We start from the raw sequence: 17,745 nt of genomic DNA, 5'->3' as shown, positions 1-17,745 counted from the left end.
CTCGTATGACCCTTTACGCGACCTCCCACTAAAAATAGTCACATTTTCATGTAGTGTAGGTCATCGAAAGTATAAAAAAAAACGAAACGAAATATAGGTCTGTATTTTTATAAGATTGTTCAATAATGCAACTATTCGCATTGGCCAAAATCCCAAACGGCCATTAAAACGCTTTCATTATTATAGATACATTATGAAAAATGGTCGTTCTTGATATAATAGTTTAAAGATATATGAAAGATTTAGATAAAGAGCTGGTCGTCCTTGATATCATAGTTTAAAAATAGATAATGAAAAATGGATATATTGAAAATTGCATTCAAATTACTTTATTCTAGATGAAGTTATGAGTGTTTGAAGGTGTAGAGCAGATTGTTTATTATTTAGCAACAGCACCAGACAACTCAACCCTCCTAGAGAGTTGATTATCGGCTTATCATGTTAATAAAGGTCAAGATAATAGTTTTTATCACCTAACTAGCAGGATACCCGGCTTCGCTCGGGGGTCATAACTCCGAAACCGGAAGTGGTAGACTAACGCCACCTGGCCTATGTTACTCCCCGGTCCGAGCTACCCCTATACCCCGAATTTCAGACTCGGGGCAGACCTAGTGTAGCCGCCAACCCCGAACAGACAGACAAACGACAGTCACAAATATTAGTATAGATAGATAGATAATACATTCTACAGTAGATATCGCTTAGGAGATATCGCTTTACATGAATTTGATTGGTCAGTTAAAAAGGAACTACTTTTTTGTATTTTCAAAGAACAGTTCATTTTTCTTTAAAAGTAACTTCTTTTTTTATTAAAAATGAATTATTTTTATTTAATTGACCTTGATGGAAACACTGGGTCAATATAAAGGACTTTACAATGGTTGAATTGCTGTCAAAAAATTATGTATCGCTACGCCGTAATGTAATCAAATTCAGTAAAAGTGAAATCTATAGCAAAGAATTATATTTATTTATTTGTGCATGTAAGAAGAGATTGTGTGATAAATAAAATCTCCTACTCGTCTTTTTTGATATCAAAAAATATCAACACTCGTTCATAATTTAAGTATTATTTTGTTACTTTATCAACTTGTGTTGATATTTTTTGATATCAAAAAAGACGAGTAGGAGATTCTCTATATATAACAACTGAAGCCAAAATAAAGACCCACAATGCATCTTACGTAATGCATCTTAAATATTTGGTTTTAACAGCACCAGCCATTTGAAGAGCATTTGTTGCAAAACTTTTTAAACATGCTTTTAAACTATGACCATGTTGACTTTTTAATGTTTTAGAACTATTTGTTTTACATTGTCTGTATTTTTATTGTGGAGAGCGCCGTGGAGCAGCTGTTAGCTGGAGCAAATTGATTATTATTATTAATTATTATTGTTTGGGACTAATCAGCGCCAATCGACATCTGGGAATTTAGTAGTGGTGAATTTGTACAAATTTATCAAACAGTGAGGCCTTGTATGGTCCGGGGGGGGGGGGGGCTGGATGGCCGAATGGTTACCACGTGCGTGCTGTATCATACGGTCTGTCATTGAGTCAACTGGCGTGGTTTCGAATCCCTGGTTGTACGTGACAAGCAACAGGGTCGCCTGTCAAACCTCGTGGGTTTTCTCCGGGTCCTCCGGTTTCCTCCCACTGCTAAAATTAAACCCTATGTTAGTCCCGAAATGACCTAGTTTGTGTCGAGTGGACGTTAAACCCCATTTCTCTCTCTCTTTTTGGGGGGGGGGGGTGGCTGAATGGTTAGCGTGCGCGCGCTGTATCATACAGTCTGTCATTGAGTCAACTGGCGTGGTTTCGAATCCCCGGTTGTACGTGACAAGCAATAGGGTCGCCTGTCCAACCTCGTGGTTTTTCTCCGGGTCCTCCGGTTTCCTCCCACTGCTAAAGACCCCTACGCGCAAGCGAATTTTTGAAATAAAATTAAACCATATGTTAGTCCCGAAATGACCTAGTTTGTGTCGAGTGGACGTGAAACCCCATTTCTCTCTCTCTCTCTTTTTCTATGGTCCCAATGGTCTACTGCGTGTGTTTTAACTTCCGTAATTTAGTAGAAGGTGGATGGCCGATTGGTTAGTGCGTGCGTGTTGTATCATAAGGTCTGTAATTGAGTCAAGTGGCGTGGTTTCACTTCGTAGCTTGTACGTGACAAGAAATAGGATCGCATGTCCAACTTCCGTGGGTTTTCCCCGGGTCTGTCGGTCTCCTCCCGCTGTTAAAGACCCTATGATAAAACTAATTTACCTGAAGTTGGGAACCTTACTTATACATATTACAGTGTACCTATAATAAAATTAATTTACCTGACGTTTGGAACCTTACTATAATTACCTATGATAAAACTAATTTACCTGAAGTTGGGAACCTTATTTATGATAAAACTAATTTACCTGATGTTGGCAGTGGCGGTGCCAGCCGTCGGTGATTGGAGGGGCAAAGCTGGGGCAAATGCCCCCCCCCCCCCTTGCCCCCCCCCCCCCCCGGCGCCGCCACTGTATGTTGGGAACCTTACATATACATATTACTTATGATAAAACTAATTTACCTGAAGTTGGGAACCTTATTTCTGATATAACTAATTTACCTGATGTTGGGAACCTTACATATACATATTACCTATGCTAAAACTAATTTACCTGAAGTTGGGAACCTTATTTCTGATAAAACTAATTTACCTGATGTTTGGAACCTTACATATTTATTACCTGTGATAAAACTAATTCACCGTGCCATTCAACAACGTATTTCTTCAAAAAGTGTAAAAAGGCCTCTCGACCAACCGTTTCTTCCAAATAACGTAACAAAAAATAACCCTGTAATATACAAGGAACATGTTGAGATTAGTGGCCAATTGATGAAGGTGATGCACATTTGTGATTTCTTATTATTCATCAAAATTGCATCTAGTCGTTCGGATGGGACGGAAATCCGCGACCCATCCGTGCATGTAAAAGAACTCTTGGAATTCTATGAAGAATAGACGGATAAAATTCTGTGCATAAAGTCTGGTTTCCTGTAGCAGGGGTGCAGGACGTAGGGTATGTGTGTGTGTGTGGGGGGGGTAACAAGACAAGGAGTTTAGTTGTTCGTAAGGGAGAACAAATTTAAAACCACCCATGTACTCGTTGGCGTGCACGTAAAAAAACACGTGGGATTCGAAGAAAAGTAGTCAGTGACGACGCTAAAGTAGGACGATAAACCCCATTTCATTTTATTTCATATCTACGTATTACTGTTCCGCTCCGAATGGGATAATGAAGACGGGTCTACACCATACAGTGTGTTACAAGGGAAGGTTTGCCCGGGCAGTGGCGCTACGGCCTACTCTTATAACGAATTCCAACTGCCAAGGGATTATTTACGTGCACGCCAATATGTACGCGGGATCTGCCATGTCATGCTATACGTCCTGCACAACTGACAAGGGGAAACCGCACCGGAAAATCCCGATGAACTTTCTCGGCCAACACCGGGTTCGAACCCCCGACCTCCAGACTAGCGAGCCAGCCCCTTCATCGTTTGGATTCCTGTTCTTGAATGATGTCTGGAGAATGAAGACTATGAAGTAACAGTAGCTAGAGACGTGACGCCACTCGGCAAATCTCAGCAGATTCCAGTTCCCTACATCTAGCCTCGGCTGTATGACGAAATCCGCCATTTGAAGAAATGTTTTATTATACAAATATTTCAAAGTCTGAAGCTGTTTTTCTTTCAAGTTCATTCGATTTTCTTCAAACAGGGACAACTTTGTATAGCCAAGGCTAGATATGAGTAACGGAATCTGTCGAGGTTTGCCGAGTGGCGTAACGCGCCAGAGGACCATCACCTTGACTACATTAGCCAGAGACGTTACGCCAGACAGCCATCACCTGGACTATATTATCCGACTATATAAGACTCTGATCCGACTGACATTGATCATACAGCGGAAGATATCCCTCTTTATAAAAGTTATTAATTTCTGTTATATGTCTATAATTTGCTGAACCTAACACGGGGTGTGTTTCTGTATTATAAACATATTAATAATCTTAACTCGGATTCCAATAAAGAGAGCGAAAGAGAGAGAGAGAGAGAGAGAGAGACGTCCACTCGACACAAACCAGGTTATTTCGGGACTAACATATGGTTTAATTTTATTTCAATAATTCGCTTGAGCGTAGGGGTCTTTAGCAGTGGGAGGAAACCGGAGGACACGGAGAAAACCCACGAGGTTGGACAAGCAAGCCTACTCCTTGTCACGTACAACCGGGGAATCGAAACGACGCCAGTTGACTCAATGACAGACCTTATGATACAACGCTCACGCGCTAACCATTCGACCATCCCCCCACCCCCACTTACGGGACATAAATACAATACAATAATTAAGCCCACTAAGTTATCCACACCTTTAAATAATGAACTTGCATAAAACCTTTCTCAGGATTCATACCATGTTTAACAAACTTCTCATTTTCACTCGAAACGCTGCCTTGGTTAGGTCTGTAATATACATAACAATAAAACACGTTAGGCATATACATAAAAAACAAACATTAAAGGCTCAATGTCACTCTTGCTGTAACTGAATAATATGTCCCAATCTTTATTCTGGTCAACAAATTGTACTATTTTATAATATTCCAATTAATTGATGATACAAATTTCATCTTAACACACCTAATTTAAAAAATTGGAAAAATTCAACTAAATGATTTGAAAAGCCTGACGTAAAGCTTTTCAAATGTGACTTGGATTTAAAAATATTTTTGAACCCTCTGGACAAGTAAAATAGGATTTAATGGATAATTTACACAACAGGTAAGACACTAACACATCTAGTACTTGAGCTGTCAACCCAGCAAGAGTGTTATTGTCCCTTTAAACTTCATTAGAAACACTAACTTGATTCGATCTATAATGAAATATGCATAATAATAAAAACACGTTAGGTACATATATAAATAAATAAAACAACATATAGGGCAATAATTAACTTTACCTTAGTAATTGTAGATGACCTTCTGTATGTTCAAGTTCATTAGATAATATTTTATAACGTAAAAGAGATCGCAATTCTATGAATTCGTCGGTGACGTCTCTCTCCCACTGAAACACAGAAATTATAGATAATATTAACACTGAATCACACACACACCATAATCTACGCCACTGGAGTAAATATGATCAAGAGTAACAACCCATGAAGTAATTATCAGAAATGATTAAAATTTTAAGTCAATTGGATGAGAAATTTAGACCCTAGATCGGCAAAGTGCTTTGTTATTGGGGTATCTTTAACCCATTGGGTACCTTTAACGTATTGGGTACCTTTAACGTATTGGGTACCTTTAACGTGATGGGTATCTTCAACGTATTGGGTATCTTTAACGTGTGGGGTATCATTAACGTATTGGGTATCTTTAAGGTATTGGGTATCTTTAACGTGTTGAGTATCATTAACGTATTGGATATCTTTAACGTTTTGGGTATCTTTGACCCATTGGGTATCTTTAACGTATTGTGTATCTTTAACGTGTTGGGTATCTTTAAGGTATTGGGTATCTTTAACGTATTGGGTATCTTTAACGAATTGGGTTATCTTTAACGTATTGGGTATCTTTAACGAATTGGGTTATCTTTAACGTATTGGGTATCTTTAACGTATTGGGTATCTTTAACGTGTGGGGTATCTTTAACGTATTGGGTACCTTTAACGTATTGGGTATCTTTCACGTGTGGGGTATCTTTAACGTATTGGGTATCTTTAACGTATTGGGTACCTTTAACGTGTTGAGTATCTTTAACGTATTGGGTATATTTTTAACGTATTGGGTATCTTTAACGTGTTGAGTATCTTTAACGTATTGGGTATCTTTAACGTATCGGGTATCTTTAACGTGTTTAGTATTTTTAACGTATTGGGTATCTTTAACGTGTTGAGTATCTTTAACGTATTGGGTATCTTTAACGTATTGGGTATCTTTAACGTGTTGAGTATCTTTAACGTATTGGGTATCTTTAACGTATTGGGTATCTTTAACGTGTTGAGTATCTTTAACGTGTTGAGTATCTTTAACGTATTGGGTATCTTTAACGTGTTGAGTATCTTTAACGTATTGGGTATCTTTAACGTTTTGGGTATCTTTCACGTGTTGGGTATCTTTAACGTATTGGGTATCTTTAACGTGTTGAGTATCTTTAACGGGTTTGGTACCTTTTAACGTGTTAGGTATCTTTAACGTATTGGGTATCTTTAACGTGTTGAGTATCTTTAACGTATTGGGTATCTTTAACGAGTTGAGTATCTTTAACGAGTTGAGTATCTTTAACGTATTGGGTATCTTTAACGTTTTGGGTATCTTTCACGTGTTGGGTATCTTTAACGGGTTGGGTATCTTTAAAGTGTTGAGTATCTTTAACGTGTTGGGTATCTTTAACGTTTTGGGTATCATTACCCCATTGGGTATCATTACCCCATTGGGTATCTTTAACGTATTGGGTACCTTTAACGTGTTGGGGTATCTTTAACGTTTTGGGTATCTTTAACCCATTGGGCACCTTTAACGTATTTGGGTATCTTTAACGTGTTGGGTATCTTTAACGTATTGGGTTGGGTAGCTTTAACGTGTTGGGTATCTTTAACGTTTTGCCATGGTTATCTTTAACCCATTGGGTACCTTTAACGTATTTGGGTATCTTTAGCGTGTTTGGTATCTTTAACGTATTGGGTTGGGTAGCTTTAACGTGTTGGGTAGCTTTAACGTATTGGGCATGTTTAATGGAAACTTGATTTTGAGTTCAACCCAAACGACTTTAATCAATCTCCTGGCCATGTAAGCGTAGATAATGAAACTGGGGACACAAGGGAATCGATATTATTTACCTTCAGAGCTTTAGCATGGACGATATCCTCTAAATATGTACAAAACCCTTCTGTCATCCATTCTTCCGTCCAGTCCTTGGGTCCAATGAGAAGACCAAACCAAGAATGACAAAGTTCGTGGGCTACTCTATGAAACATACTATAGTCACCTGATAACACAGACTGAGATAAAAACAGAAGGCTGGGACTGGAAAACAAAAACAAGAAAGCGGGGATGGTATAATATCCAGGCCCGTAACTAAGGGGGGGAGGGGGTCAACACCCCCCTCTTCCCCTGCAAAACGTTTCGCCCCCCCCCCCCCCCACTGTGAAAAAATTGTCGACCACAAAAAAAACCCCTAGATATACAGTGTCCTTCAATTTTACAGCACCCCCGAGATCACTCCCCCCTCCCCTCGTTGCTCTGAGCTAGTTACGGTCCTGAAAATACCACCCATTAACACATTCTACAGTAGATATCGCTTGTGTGATAACTTTAACAATTCCTAAAGTTACAATATTTCATATTTTTAAGTTATATTTTAAAATGTATTAAAACAAAGCCCTAAAATAGGTGGTATCTATAAACAGTCCCACTTTGTTAAAGAATAATCCTATTAATCCTATAATTCACTATTGCCAGTTGAGAAATTGGCAAAAATATCATTTTCATCTTCAAATTCCAACGTTTGAAGATAACTACTCCATGGTGGAGAACAGAAAACAAGGGAGGTAATTGTGTTATTATTTCCGGTGTAAATGAGTTTTAAGTGTGAGAATGACACCTATTGAGCAAAAGACACAGAAATAATTATGTTTTGACTTTCTTAAAAAATATGAAATTGTAACTTTAAGAAACATCGTTTTACATGAATTTGATTGGCAAATTAAAAAGAAACTACTTTTTTATTAAAAAGGAACTACTTTTTGGGTTCAATAAGAAAAGTTCTCATTTACCATAAACAATTACAATACTCCTCATAACCTTAAAGGAACCACCGGGTCAATATATACGACTTTGCAAGTATTGGCTTGCTGTCAAAACATGATGTATAACTATGCCGTAATAAAATCATGACCTTGTTTTACGAAATTTTAACTAAAGATAGAATCCAAATTTTAGTAGATACTTTAATTTTGATTGGCTAAGCACTAAAATCAATCTAATATTATCCAATCAAATTACTAAAATTTGGATTTTTTCTTAGTTAAAATTTCGTGAAACAGGTCCCAGGTTCGGTAAATTTAAATCTATAGCAATAAATTATATTTATTTATTTGTACGTGTAAGAAAGGGTTGAGTGATAAATAAAATCTCATACTTTTTTTATGTCAAAACATATAAACACTCGTCGATAAAGTAAAAAACAACATCGGCTTGTGGTTTGTTTTTTTTGGGTTTTTTGGGGGGTTTTTTGATATCAAAAAGAGACTCGCAGGAGATTCTCCTCGATATATTGGAATTCTTTCTGCATCAACTTAACTGTAAATCATCTTGGAATTCCTTTTTAATAAAATGAATGAATGAAATGGGGTTGAACAGCCTTTAGAATAAAACGTAACTATATCTTATATCGAAATTCCTTTTGAAAAGAAGATACTTTATATCAGATTGGAATTCCCTTTGAATAAAATAAAACTGTATATTAAATAAAACATAGTAGGATTCCTTTTGTTCATATATTTCGGTAAGAGTTGACATGGTTACCTACGTGTACACTAGTCTCGGTCACCCAGAACCTCCTATATTTTTCTGGATGATAGAGACTACGTGTTCGCCCAATACAGTTATTAGAGACTTTTTTTTTTGGCAAGCGTAAATTTCTGGTCCGTATCGCGTATGGATTGTGCATGTGACGTCATCAATGTTTGTGTATTCCTCATACGTGATACGGCACACGGATATGAAAGCACGTATCGAACAGCTTTCATACGGAAAAGTTTCGTATAACATTGTCGTCTTTTTACCGTCCTTTTTGCTACTTTTAGACACTGAAATGTTATATCATAGCGTTTTTATGAATCTACTAGCAGGATACCCGGCTTCGCTCGGAGGTCATAACTCCGAAACCGGAAGTGGTAGACTAACGCCACCTGACCTATGTTACTCCCCGGTCGGAGCTACCACTATACCCCAAATTTCAGACTTGGGGCAGACCTAGTGTAGCCGCCAACCCGGTTTCGCTCGGGGGTCAAAACTCCGAAACCGGAAGTGGTAGACTAACGCCACCTGGTCTATGTTACTCCCCGGTCCGAGCTACCCCTATGCCCCAAATTTCAGACTCGGGGCAGACCTAGTGTAGCCACCAACCCCGAACAGACAGACAAAGAGACAGACAAACGACAGTCACAAATATTAGTATATATAGAAGATGTGTATCCTAGAAGGCGTATATTTGATGTGATTTTAACCATGATCAAGACTTGAATTAAATCATTATTATTCCAACTATTGATGGGTGTTTTTTTTTTGGAACATTCATACTTTTTCTGTCTGTCTGCATGCTGGTTGATCTACGTGCTAAATATATTGGGTGGGACCTTGCCAATCTGTAAATGATTTTATTCTATGGTAAAGGGGTATAAACTTTCTGAAATGATACATTAGTGAAACCAGTAATCTTTTTAATACCTCAGCGACGGCCGAGCGACTTCGCTCCCTCTTAGAAATTCTAGGCTAGACACTCTGTCATCAAGCTGTAATAGAACTAAGCTCAGCTAAGCGATGCATAAGTACGCGACGCGAAAATCTGCACCAAAACTCTAAAACTCCATTGACACAACGTATCACGTATATGATACGGATACGTGATACGGATGGAAAAAAATCCGCTTGCCAAAAGTCTCTATTATTTTAGTGGTGCGTAGCGCGCAATAAATTTATAATTCTAGTGGCGCCTATAGCGCACAATGATGTTATCATTCATCATTTTCTTCTTTCGTTAAATGAGCTTTTGGGGAATAAAGATTGTCTGTAGCATTTCCCTCAATGACAAATAGACATGTTTGTGTTTCTGCCCAAGAACAAAAAAAAATTCTATTTCCCGAAGGATTATCACAGAACTAATGCTAGGTTTCCACTGTCACGATTCGTGCTACGATTGAAATCGTGGTTTTAATCGTGGAGTAATCGTGGTGATTCTATCAGGTCTTATCATATATTGAGGTAGGTCGTAGCAATCGTGTTGATCGTATTGAAACGTATCCGAACGTATCAGATCGTGGACTCAGTAGGGGCAATCCTATCGTAACGCATTGCACGACAGTGGGAACCTAGCTTAAAACAAATTCTTCAAATTGACATTCTGGTAAAAGAATAGCAAGAAAGATTTGTCAATATTAAGGACTGAGAATGAACACAAAGAATATCTACTGTTAATACAGTGCTGGTAACCTTGAGTAAAATAGTTTGTTTGACATTCTCCCCACCCTACTACCCCTCGCCCCGTCTCCCTGTTAATAGATGTTTTTGCTGTCATCACGCTACCCCCGCCCTGTCTCCTTGTTAATACATGTAGATGTTTGTGCTATACCGCTACCCCGCCCGGTCTCCTTGTTAATAAGTGTTTGTGTGTCACGCTACCCCGCCCGGTCTCCTTGTTAATAGATGTTTTTGCTGTCACGCTACCCCGCCCGGTCTCCTTGTTAATAGATGTTTCTGCTGTCACTCTACCCCCGCCCTGTCTCCTTGTTAATAGATGTTTCTGCTGTCACGCTACCCCCGCCCCGTCTCCCTGTTAATAGATGTTTCTGCTGTCACGCTACCCCCGCCCTGTCTCCTTGTTAATAGGTGTTTCTGCTGTCACGCTACCCCCGCCCCGTCTCCCTGTTAATAGATGTTTCTGCTGTCACGCTACCCCCGCCCTGCCTCCTTGTTAATAGGTGTTTGTGATGTCACGCTACCCCGCCCTGTCTCCTTGTTAATAGGTGTTTCTGCTGTCACGCTACCCCCGCCCCGTCTCCCTGTTAATAGATGTTTCTGCTGTCACGCTACCCCCGCCCTGCCTCCTTGTTAATAGGTGTTTGTGATGTCACGCTACCCCGCCCTGTCTCCTTGTTAATAGATGTTTGTGCTGTCACACCACTCCGTCTCCCTGTTACAATTATGACGTATGCTTGGGAATAGTCCATACGTATGAATGACAAGACATCCTTCATTGTGCAATACGCGTAACATATGAATGAAATATTTTCCGGTGTTTTAAAGTTAATTGATAGATTATCAATTGTTTATATATACAACGTTTCGGTAGTTAATATAATGAATAAGGAAATGGCATGAGGTTTAAAGTCCTACTTTTCTTCAACAGTCGCACTAATGAAGACGGATGTGTCATGCAGTGTGTTAAAAGAGAAATTGAATTCCGAGAGTCCGGGGTTCGTTTACTTGCGCGCAAACATGTACACGGGAGATCGGGTTTTCGTCCCATCCGAACGACTAGACCTCCGTCCGGGACAACTGACAAGGGGGAAACCCAGATGGGAAAATTATAACATACAAACCGTTACCGCGGTTTTAATTTACCACAAGGAGTGGTGTCGCCTGTCAAACCTCGTGGTTTTTCTCCGCCCCCCCCCCCGTTCCATTCCTAAGGACCCCTACACGCAAGCGAATTATTGGAATAAAATTGAACCATACGTTAGTCCCGAAATGACCTAGTTTCTGTCGAGTGGACGTCTCTCTCTCTCCCTCTCCCTCTCTCTCTCTCTTTCTCTCTGTGTTTTAATTTACCTGGCCATGCCCAGACTGTCGAAACATTCAGGAACAATCAAAATGTCCAGACGTTGAAATGGATGAGGACCCAAAATATCTTTCACCGCGTTCATACAACTGGGTAAATAAACATTTAATTCCTCTCCGGCATCTTTTAATGACTCTGGTAAGAACAGGCGACAAGGGAGTATATTATTCGAGGAGAAATTCGTCTGACAGTTCGCGCCATGCTTCCGACAGGATGGTAAGGCTGATCTGAAAATAAGGATGTTAAAATCGATAAAACACTAAGAATTAGAATTCCTTAATTGGTTTTTGGTTGTCTTCTGTTTTTCACGCTGGGATATTCAATAGAGGGCACCCACCGACGATAGATTAAAGATACATTATGTAAGATTTAGATAAAGAGCTAATCATTCTTGCTATTATAGCTCAAAAATAGATAATGTAAAATGGAAATATTGAAAATTTCATTCAAGTTACTTCATTCTGAGCCCAGTTATCATTGTTTGTAGTTTTGACAAGATGCGTGCATTGTGGTAACCATGGCCCTGGTATATTCGAGACTTAGCCTCGCTTTCCTATTTTTAAATTAAAGTTTGAAATGGCGTTCTAATCTAGTTAACATCTCGAGTATCCGATGCCTTCGAGAGTTAATTATGGTCTGGGTAAGTTAATTAAAGTCTAATTAATAGCTTAGATAACATTTCAAACCTAAAGAAAGACCTGCAATAGGCAGATTTAGGTCTTGCATAATGTATGTTTAAATAGGCGTCGCCATCTAAAGTGTTAATCAAATAATAATAATAATAATAATAATAATAAGGTATATTTATAATGCGCAAATTTCGATACACTTGCATGCTCAAGGCACGAAACACAATGTACAGTATATATCTTTCACTATTAACACAACAGGGCCCTTATTCACGAAAACTTAAACTGAGTTACAACCGAAATTTTAAGAAATACTGCAACTTCATTAGATATATGCAAATTGATTTTACTGGTCAGCCAATCGAATTGCAGTATTTCTTAAAATTTCGTGAATAAGGGCCCAGTATATTCGGTCAAATACAACTATATTCACAATTAAACAGATGGGCCTTTAATTCCCCTAAAAATGGAATGGTGCTTAAGGAGGGGAATATGGTAACATAAGGTAAAGAGTTGACAATTCTCGCTATAATAATTAAAAAATTAGATAATGAAAACAGAATGTGCTGAAAATTCAGTCAAAATACTTCACTCTGAACTGAGATATTAGCGATTCAATTTAGGCTAGCCTCGTTGGTACGATAATAAATCATCCATCATAAAAGGTATTCAAATCCACTAAACATCGCAGGCTAGCGATGGCATCGAGACTTGATTATGGTCTGGATAAGCTAATTAAACATACATTATGCAAGAGCTAAATCTGCCTATTGCAAATCTTTATTTAGGCTTCAGATGTTATAGAAATTATTAATTAGACCTTTATTTACATGGACAACTCAAAATCAACTCTGTAGAACCTCGGATGGCTTGGATACAGCTTGGATTTAAACAGTCGTCCATTCAAAATTAAATCAAGAAATGGCCGACAGAGAGAGAGAGAGAGAGAGAGAGAGAGAGAGAGAAATGGGATTTAACGTCCACACGACACAAACTAGGTCATTTCGGGACTAACATATGGTTTAATTGTATTTCAATAATTCGCTGGCGCGTATAGGGGTCTTTAGCAGTGGGAGGAAACCGGGGGACCTGGAGAAAACCCACGAGGCTGGACAGGCGACCCTACTCCTTGTCACGTACAACCGGGGGTTCGAAACCACGCCAGTTGACTCAATGACAGGTCTTATGATATAGCACGCACATGCTAACCATTCGGCCATCCAACCCCCCGAAATGGCTGACCATGGTGATGAAAGGTCTATCAAGCGAGGGTATCATAGCCATTGAGAATGTTACTCAATAATCGAGAATATGTGGGTGGAGTTATCGTCTATCAATCAAACGATCGACAATTCTCGTAGACGGTGCGGACACAGTTGATGCCTAGTTCTAGTCCAAACTTCCAACAGTGACAACTCCGTCCAGAATAAAATAATTTGACTGAAATTTTCAATATTTTCTTTTTTATCATCTATTTTTGAATTATTATAGCAACTCTTTATTAAAATCTTAACGAATGTACCTTTAATGTCTAATTAATAATTCATATAACATTTAAGGCCTAAGGAAAGACAGCAATACAAAGAGAGAGAGAGAGAGAGAGAGAGAGAGAGAGACCTTGTAAACAGAAACGTGGCCTTTAGTCAAAACTTTAAACTATTAAAGAATCGAGCGCGCTAACGTGCACGCTGACATTTATAGCATTAAATGGCCGCCAGGTAAAATTCATGAAGAAATATAATAACCGCTATTATTATATCGCTCGTCTAAATTAGATAACTTACACATCATCGGTATCATTGCCACGAGACACAATCACCACTTCCGTCCATTCTCCACAAGCAATAGCTAAAGTTGAAGTAGGCATCGACATTGATGTATAGAAAAAATAAGCCTTGAGCTCTAAATGAAAATAATATTTATTAATAATCATTGTATTAACGTGCACAACGGAATTATTCAGTGTGTGTATATTTAATTAGATATATTGATGACGTATAACGACACGGGTGCTTTAATTTAGAACCAGAACAACGTCACTGATATTTATTCTAATTATCTCGTGCATCTCTCTAAGTGAAAACAAGAGGAATAAACAAGATAAATCTAGGAATATCAGAGACTGAAGCCCATCAATATTCATCATTAAACATTCTAATTGTCCGCATATTTCTAAACTCGACATTCCTTAATAAACAGGGAGACCCGGTGGCTCTGTGAGTGGGACGTTCTCTCCCTAACCTGGAGGTACCGTGTTCGATCCCTGCGAGGACCGAGAAAGTATATCGGGAATTTTCGACAAGGTTCCAACTTGTCAGAGTTGCAGGACAGAGGGGTTGACCAGGGAAACCCATAGTTGTTCGGATGGAACAAAAAAACCGAGGTCCCGTGTACACATTGGCGCGCACGTAAATCTAATTTTCTGCACCAGTTTCGCTAGTGATATTAGAGTAGGCCAGAGTGCCGCTGTTTAGGCAAAATTTCCCCTCATAGCACACTGTATGTCGCATGCCCGTCTTCAATGGCCCAGTCGGAGCAGAACAGTAGGACGTTAAACCCCATTTAATTTCATTAATGAACGCTATTGGTAGGGCGTTAAAGACCCTCCAACAGTTGGGTATTTAAACAAGAGAAGATAGAAGGACTGTTGGGGGTGGGGGGGGAGGGATGGCCTAATGGTCTACAGTGTCGTGCTTCGATCTCTATGTGAGGGTATGTGGCTTGGAGATAGGGGCGCCTTCTCAACCTCGTGGGTTTACTGCGGGGACTTCGGTTTCCTCCCACAGGAAAGACCCCTGCGCATGCGCTAAGATTATAAAAATGAAAATAAGACAACTTGTCTGCGATATCACCTTCGGTGTAGCGGACGTTAAACACAACGAACAACAACGTAAGACTGCTGTATGGGCAACACTTGCTATGCCCAGCTTTATTAACCCCGGGATCACGATGACTAAATGGGTAAGACGCTGGCTCGCTAGCCTGGAGGTCGGGTGTTCGATCCCTGTATAGGCCGAGAAAGTTTCTGGCGTGGTTCCCCCTTGTCAGTGATGCAGGATGGAGGGCCTGACAAGGACAGCTGTCTAGTCGTTCGGATGGTCCCGTGTACACATTGGTGTGCACGTAAAAGATCCCTTGGCAGTTGGAATTCGATATAAGAGTAGGCCGTAGTGCCGCTGCCCGGGCAATATTTCCCTCGTAGCACACTGAATGGCGTATGCCCGTCTTCATTAACCCAGGTTAGGAGCAGAACAGTAGGACGTTAAACCCCATTTCATTTCATAACGTTGGAGGAGTTATAACATCTCTTGAAACCACAATAAGTTTATATTATTTACTATGTGAGGATAGGTGGGGAATTTTGTCAGGGCAGCGGCGGTGTGTACATGTTTATTCCCTACTGAGCGACTAACAGTGATCAGTTGCAAGTACATGCAGGCCCGTAGTTAGTGGGCGGGGGGCGCAAGAGGGACAGCTGCCTCCCCTGGAAACATCTGGCGCACCCAATGGTGCCTTTGCCCATTGGGGAAAGAATCGGTTCCCCCAATGGACGCCTTTGGTGTCATTTCCACTGGATGCAATACGAAGCCAGCAACAAACGGGCCCCTCCTCCCCCACCCCCTTAAAGAGACAATAACACTCTTGCTGGCTTGACAGCTCAAGAAAATAAATGATGGCCTTATTCTAAGTATTAGATGTTTAAGTGTCCCACCTGTTGTGTAAATTATCCATTACATCCTATTTTACTTGTCCAGAGGGTTCGAAAATATTTTTAAATCCAAGTCACATTTGAAAAGGATTACGTTAGGCTTTTCAAATCATTTAGTTGAATTTTCCAATTTTTTAAATTAGGTGTGTTAAGATGAAATTTGTATCATCAATTAATTGGAATATTGTAAAATAGTACAATTTGTTAACCAGAATAAAGATTGGGACATATTATTCAGTTACAACAAGAGTGGTATTGAGCCTTTAACTACGGACCTGAATTCTTTTCCCGAATCATATTAGGTCACTGGACAGTGGATAGTAGGATTGCCGACTGATTACAGGTGCGTTAATCTTCACGATCTACTTTATTTGCAGGCAGATTCAGGACGAGATCAGATCGGTTGGTTAGGAGTCAGGCCGGTTGGACAGGAGATCACGTTGGTTGGAAAGGAGATCACGTCTGTTGGGTAGGAGATCACGTCAGTTGGCAAGGAGATCACGTCGGTTGGGGACCAAAACACGTATGTTGGGTGGAACATCAGGTCGGTTGGGGAGGAGATTACGCCGGCTGGGACGGGATCACGTCTGCTTGGTAGGAGATCACGTCAGTTGGGAAGGAGATCACGTCGGTTGGGGAGGAGATCACATCTGTTGGGTGGAACATCAGGTTGGTTGGGGAGGAGACCCCGCCGGTTGGGACGAGATCACGTCTATTGGATAGGAGATCACGTAAGTTGGGAAGGAGATCACGTCGGTTGGGGAGGAGATCACGTCGGTTGGGGAGGAGATCACATCTGTTGGGTAGAACATCAGATCGGTTGGGGAGATCACGTCTGTTGGGTAGATGCTAGGAAGAGATCGGGATGTAGTTGGGTATAGGAGATCAGGTCTGTTGGATAGGGTATTGGGCCAGTTGGGTAGGATAATCAGACCAGTTGGGTAGGAGATCGGACCAGTTGGGTAGATCAGGCTGGTTGGTGATCAGATCCCGATGGACTGATAAGAGATCGGGCAAGTTGGATAGGAGATCAGGCTGGTTGGGGTTGTCTTGATGATTTCCCTTATTTCCCGAACCAACCTGATCATCCCCTACCCACCTGATCTCCTCAACCACCCTGACACCAAGGTTACTATGGAAACCACTCGGGTATTGAACCCATGATATTGTAAAGTTTTCTACATATATATAGATAAAGCCAGGCACCGAGTTCACAAAACATTCTCAGACTTTAGTTAAGAATTTACTCAAAATTGTTCACCTTATTTTAACTAAAACATAGCCCTTTATAAAACTTTGGTTATTTTAATGTATCAAATACATCAATAATTAAGAAACCATGTGCAAAGTTTTGTGTTTCTTGATCAAAGATATTTCTCATAAACAGTGACTGAAAGTTGAATAAATTCTCAACTTAAAGGGGCTAAATTGCTAACATTTGGGACCTAGAAATTGACACAAATAGGTCGCAACGCACATAATAATGTAATATGAATGTATATTAACCAATTTGCATTCAATCGTTTTTACTCTAATTTCTAATGGTGCTCGAAAGCATTCTGACACGCGATTCGTGTACCAATGGTAAAATGGTTTTTTTTTTACTTAAATATTGGTTTCCAGAAGCCCATCTTTTCCCGGTAAGATCACAACATCAATGTTGATTTAAATTGACAAATAATTCGTGTTTTCAATGTCGCAGACTTTGGATGATATTGAGTTGGAGACTTTTAACTACTTTAAGTCTGAGAATGCTTTGTGAAACGGCCCCGGGTGTTTTTATTACTGAGATAACAAAC

At 39.8% G+C, this 17,745-nt stretch overlaps 1 protein-coding gene across 5 annotated transcripts in view; it reads right to left on the bottom strand.

The window, feature by feature from the left end:
- LOC126819094 (aminopeptidase O) overlaps window positions 1-17,745 on the bottom strand; it is a 55,075-nt gene that overhangs the window by 32,803 nt on the left and 4,527 nt on the right. For 4 of the 5 annotated variants that reach the window (XM_056100406.1, XM_056100407.1, XM_056100409.1 and 1 more), the window contains exons 3-8: window positions 14,022-14,139; window positions 11,599-11,835; window positions 6,888-7,074; window positions 5,004-5,110; window positions 4,411-4,504; window positions 2,725-2,832 (exon numbers count right to left, since the gene is read on the bottom strand). In XM_056100406.1, coding sequence (XP_055956381.1) covers window positions 2,725-2,832; window positions 4,411-4,504; window positions 5,004-5,110; window positions 6,888-7,074; window positions 11,599-11,835; window positions 14,022-14,139 — 851 coding nt within the window. Of the gene's footprint in view, window positions 1-2,724; window positions 2,833-4,410; window positions 4,505-5,003; window positions 5,111-6,887; window positions 7,075-11,598; window positions 11,836-14,021; window positions 14,140-17,745 lie in introns of those variants that run through there. The other variant, XM_050546940.1, reaches the window with a different exon arrangement.

Source organism: Patella vulgata, chromosome 4 (assembly GCF_932274485.2).
Source record: "Patella vulgata chromosome 4, xgPatVulg1.2, whole genome shotgun sequence".
NCBI classification, from domain to species: domain Eukaryota; kingdom Metazoa; phylum Mollusca; class Gastropoda; family Patellidae; genus Patella; species Patella vulgata.
The sequence above is the reverse complement of the archived record's forward strand: the minus strand, read 5'-3'. Positions and strand labels throughout refer to the sequence as shown.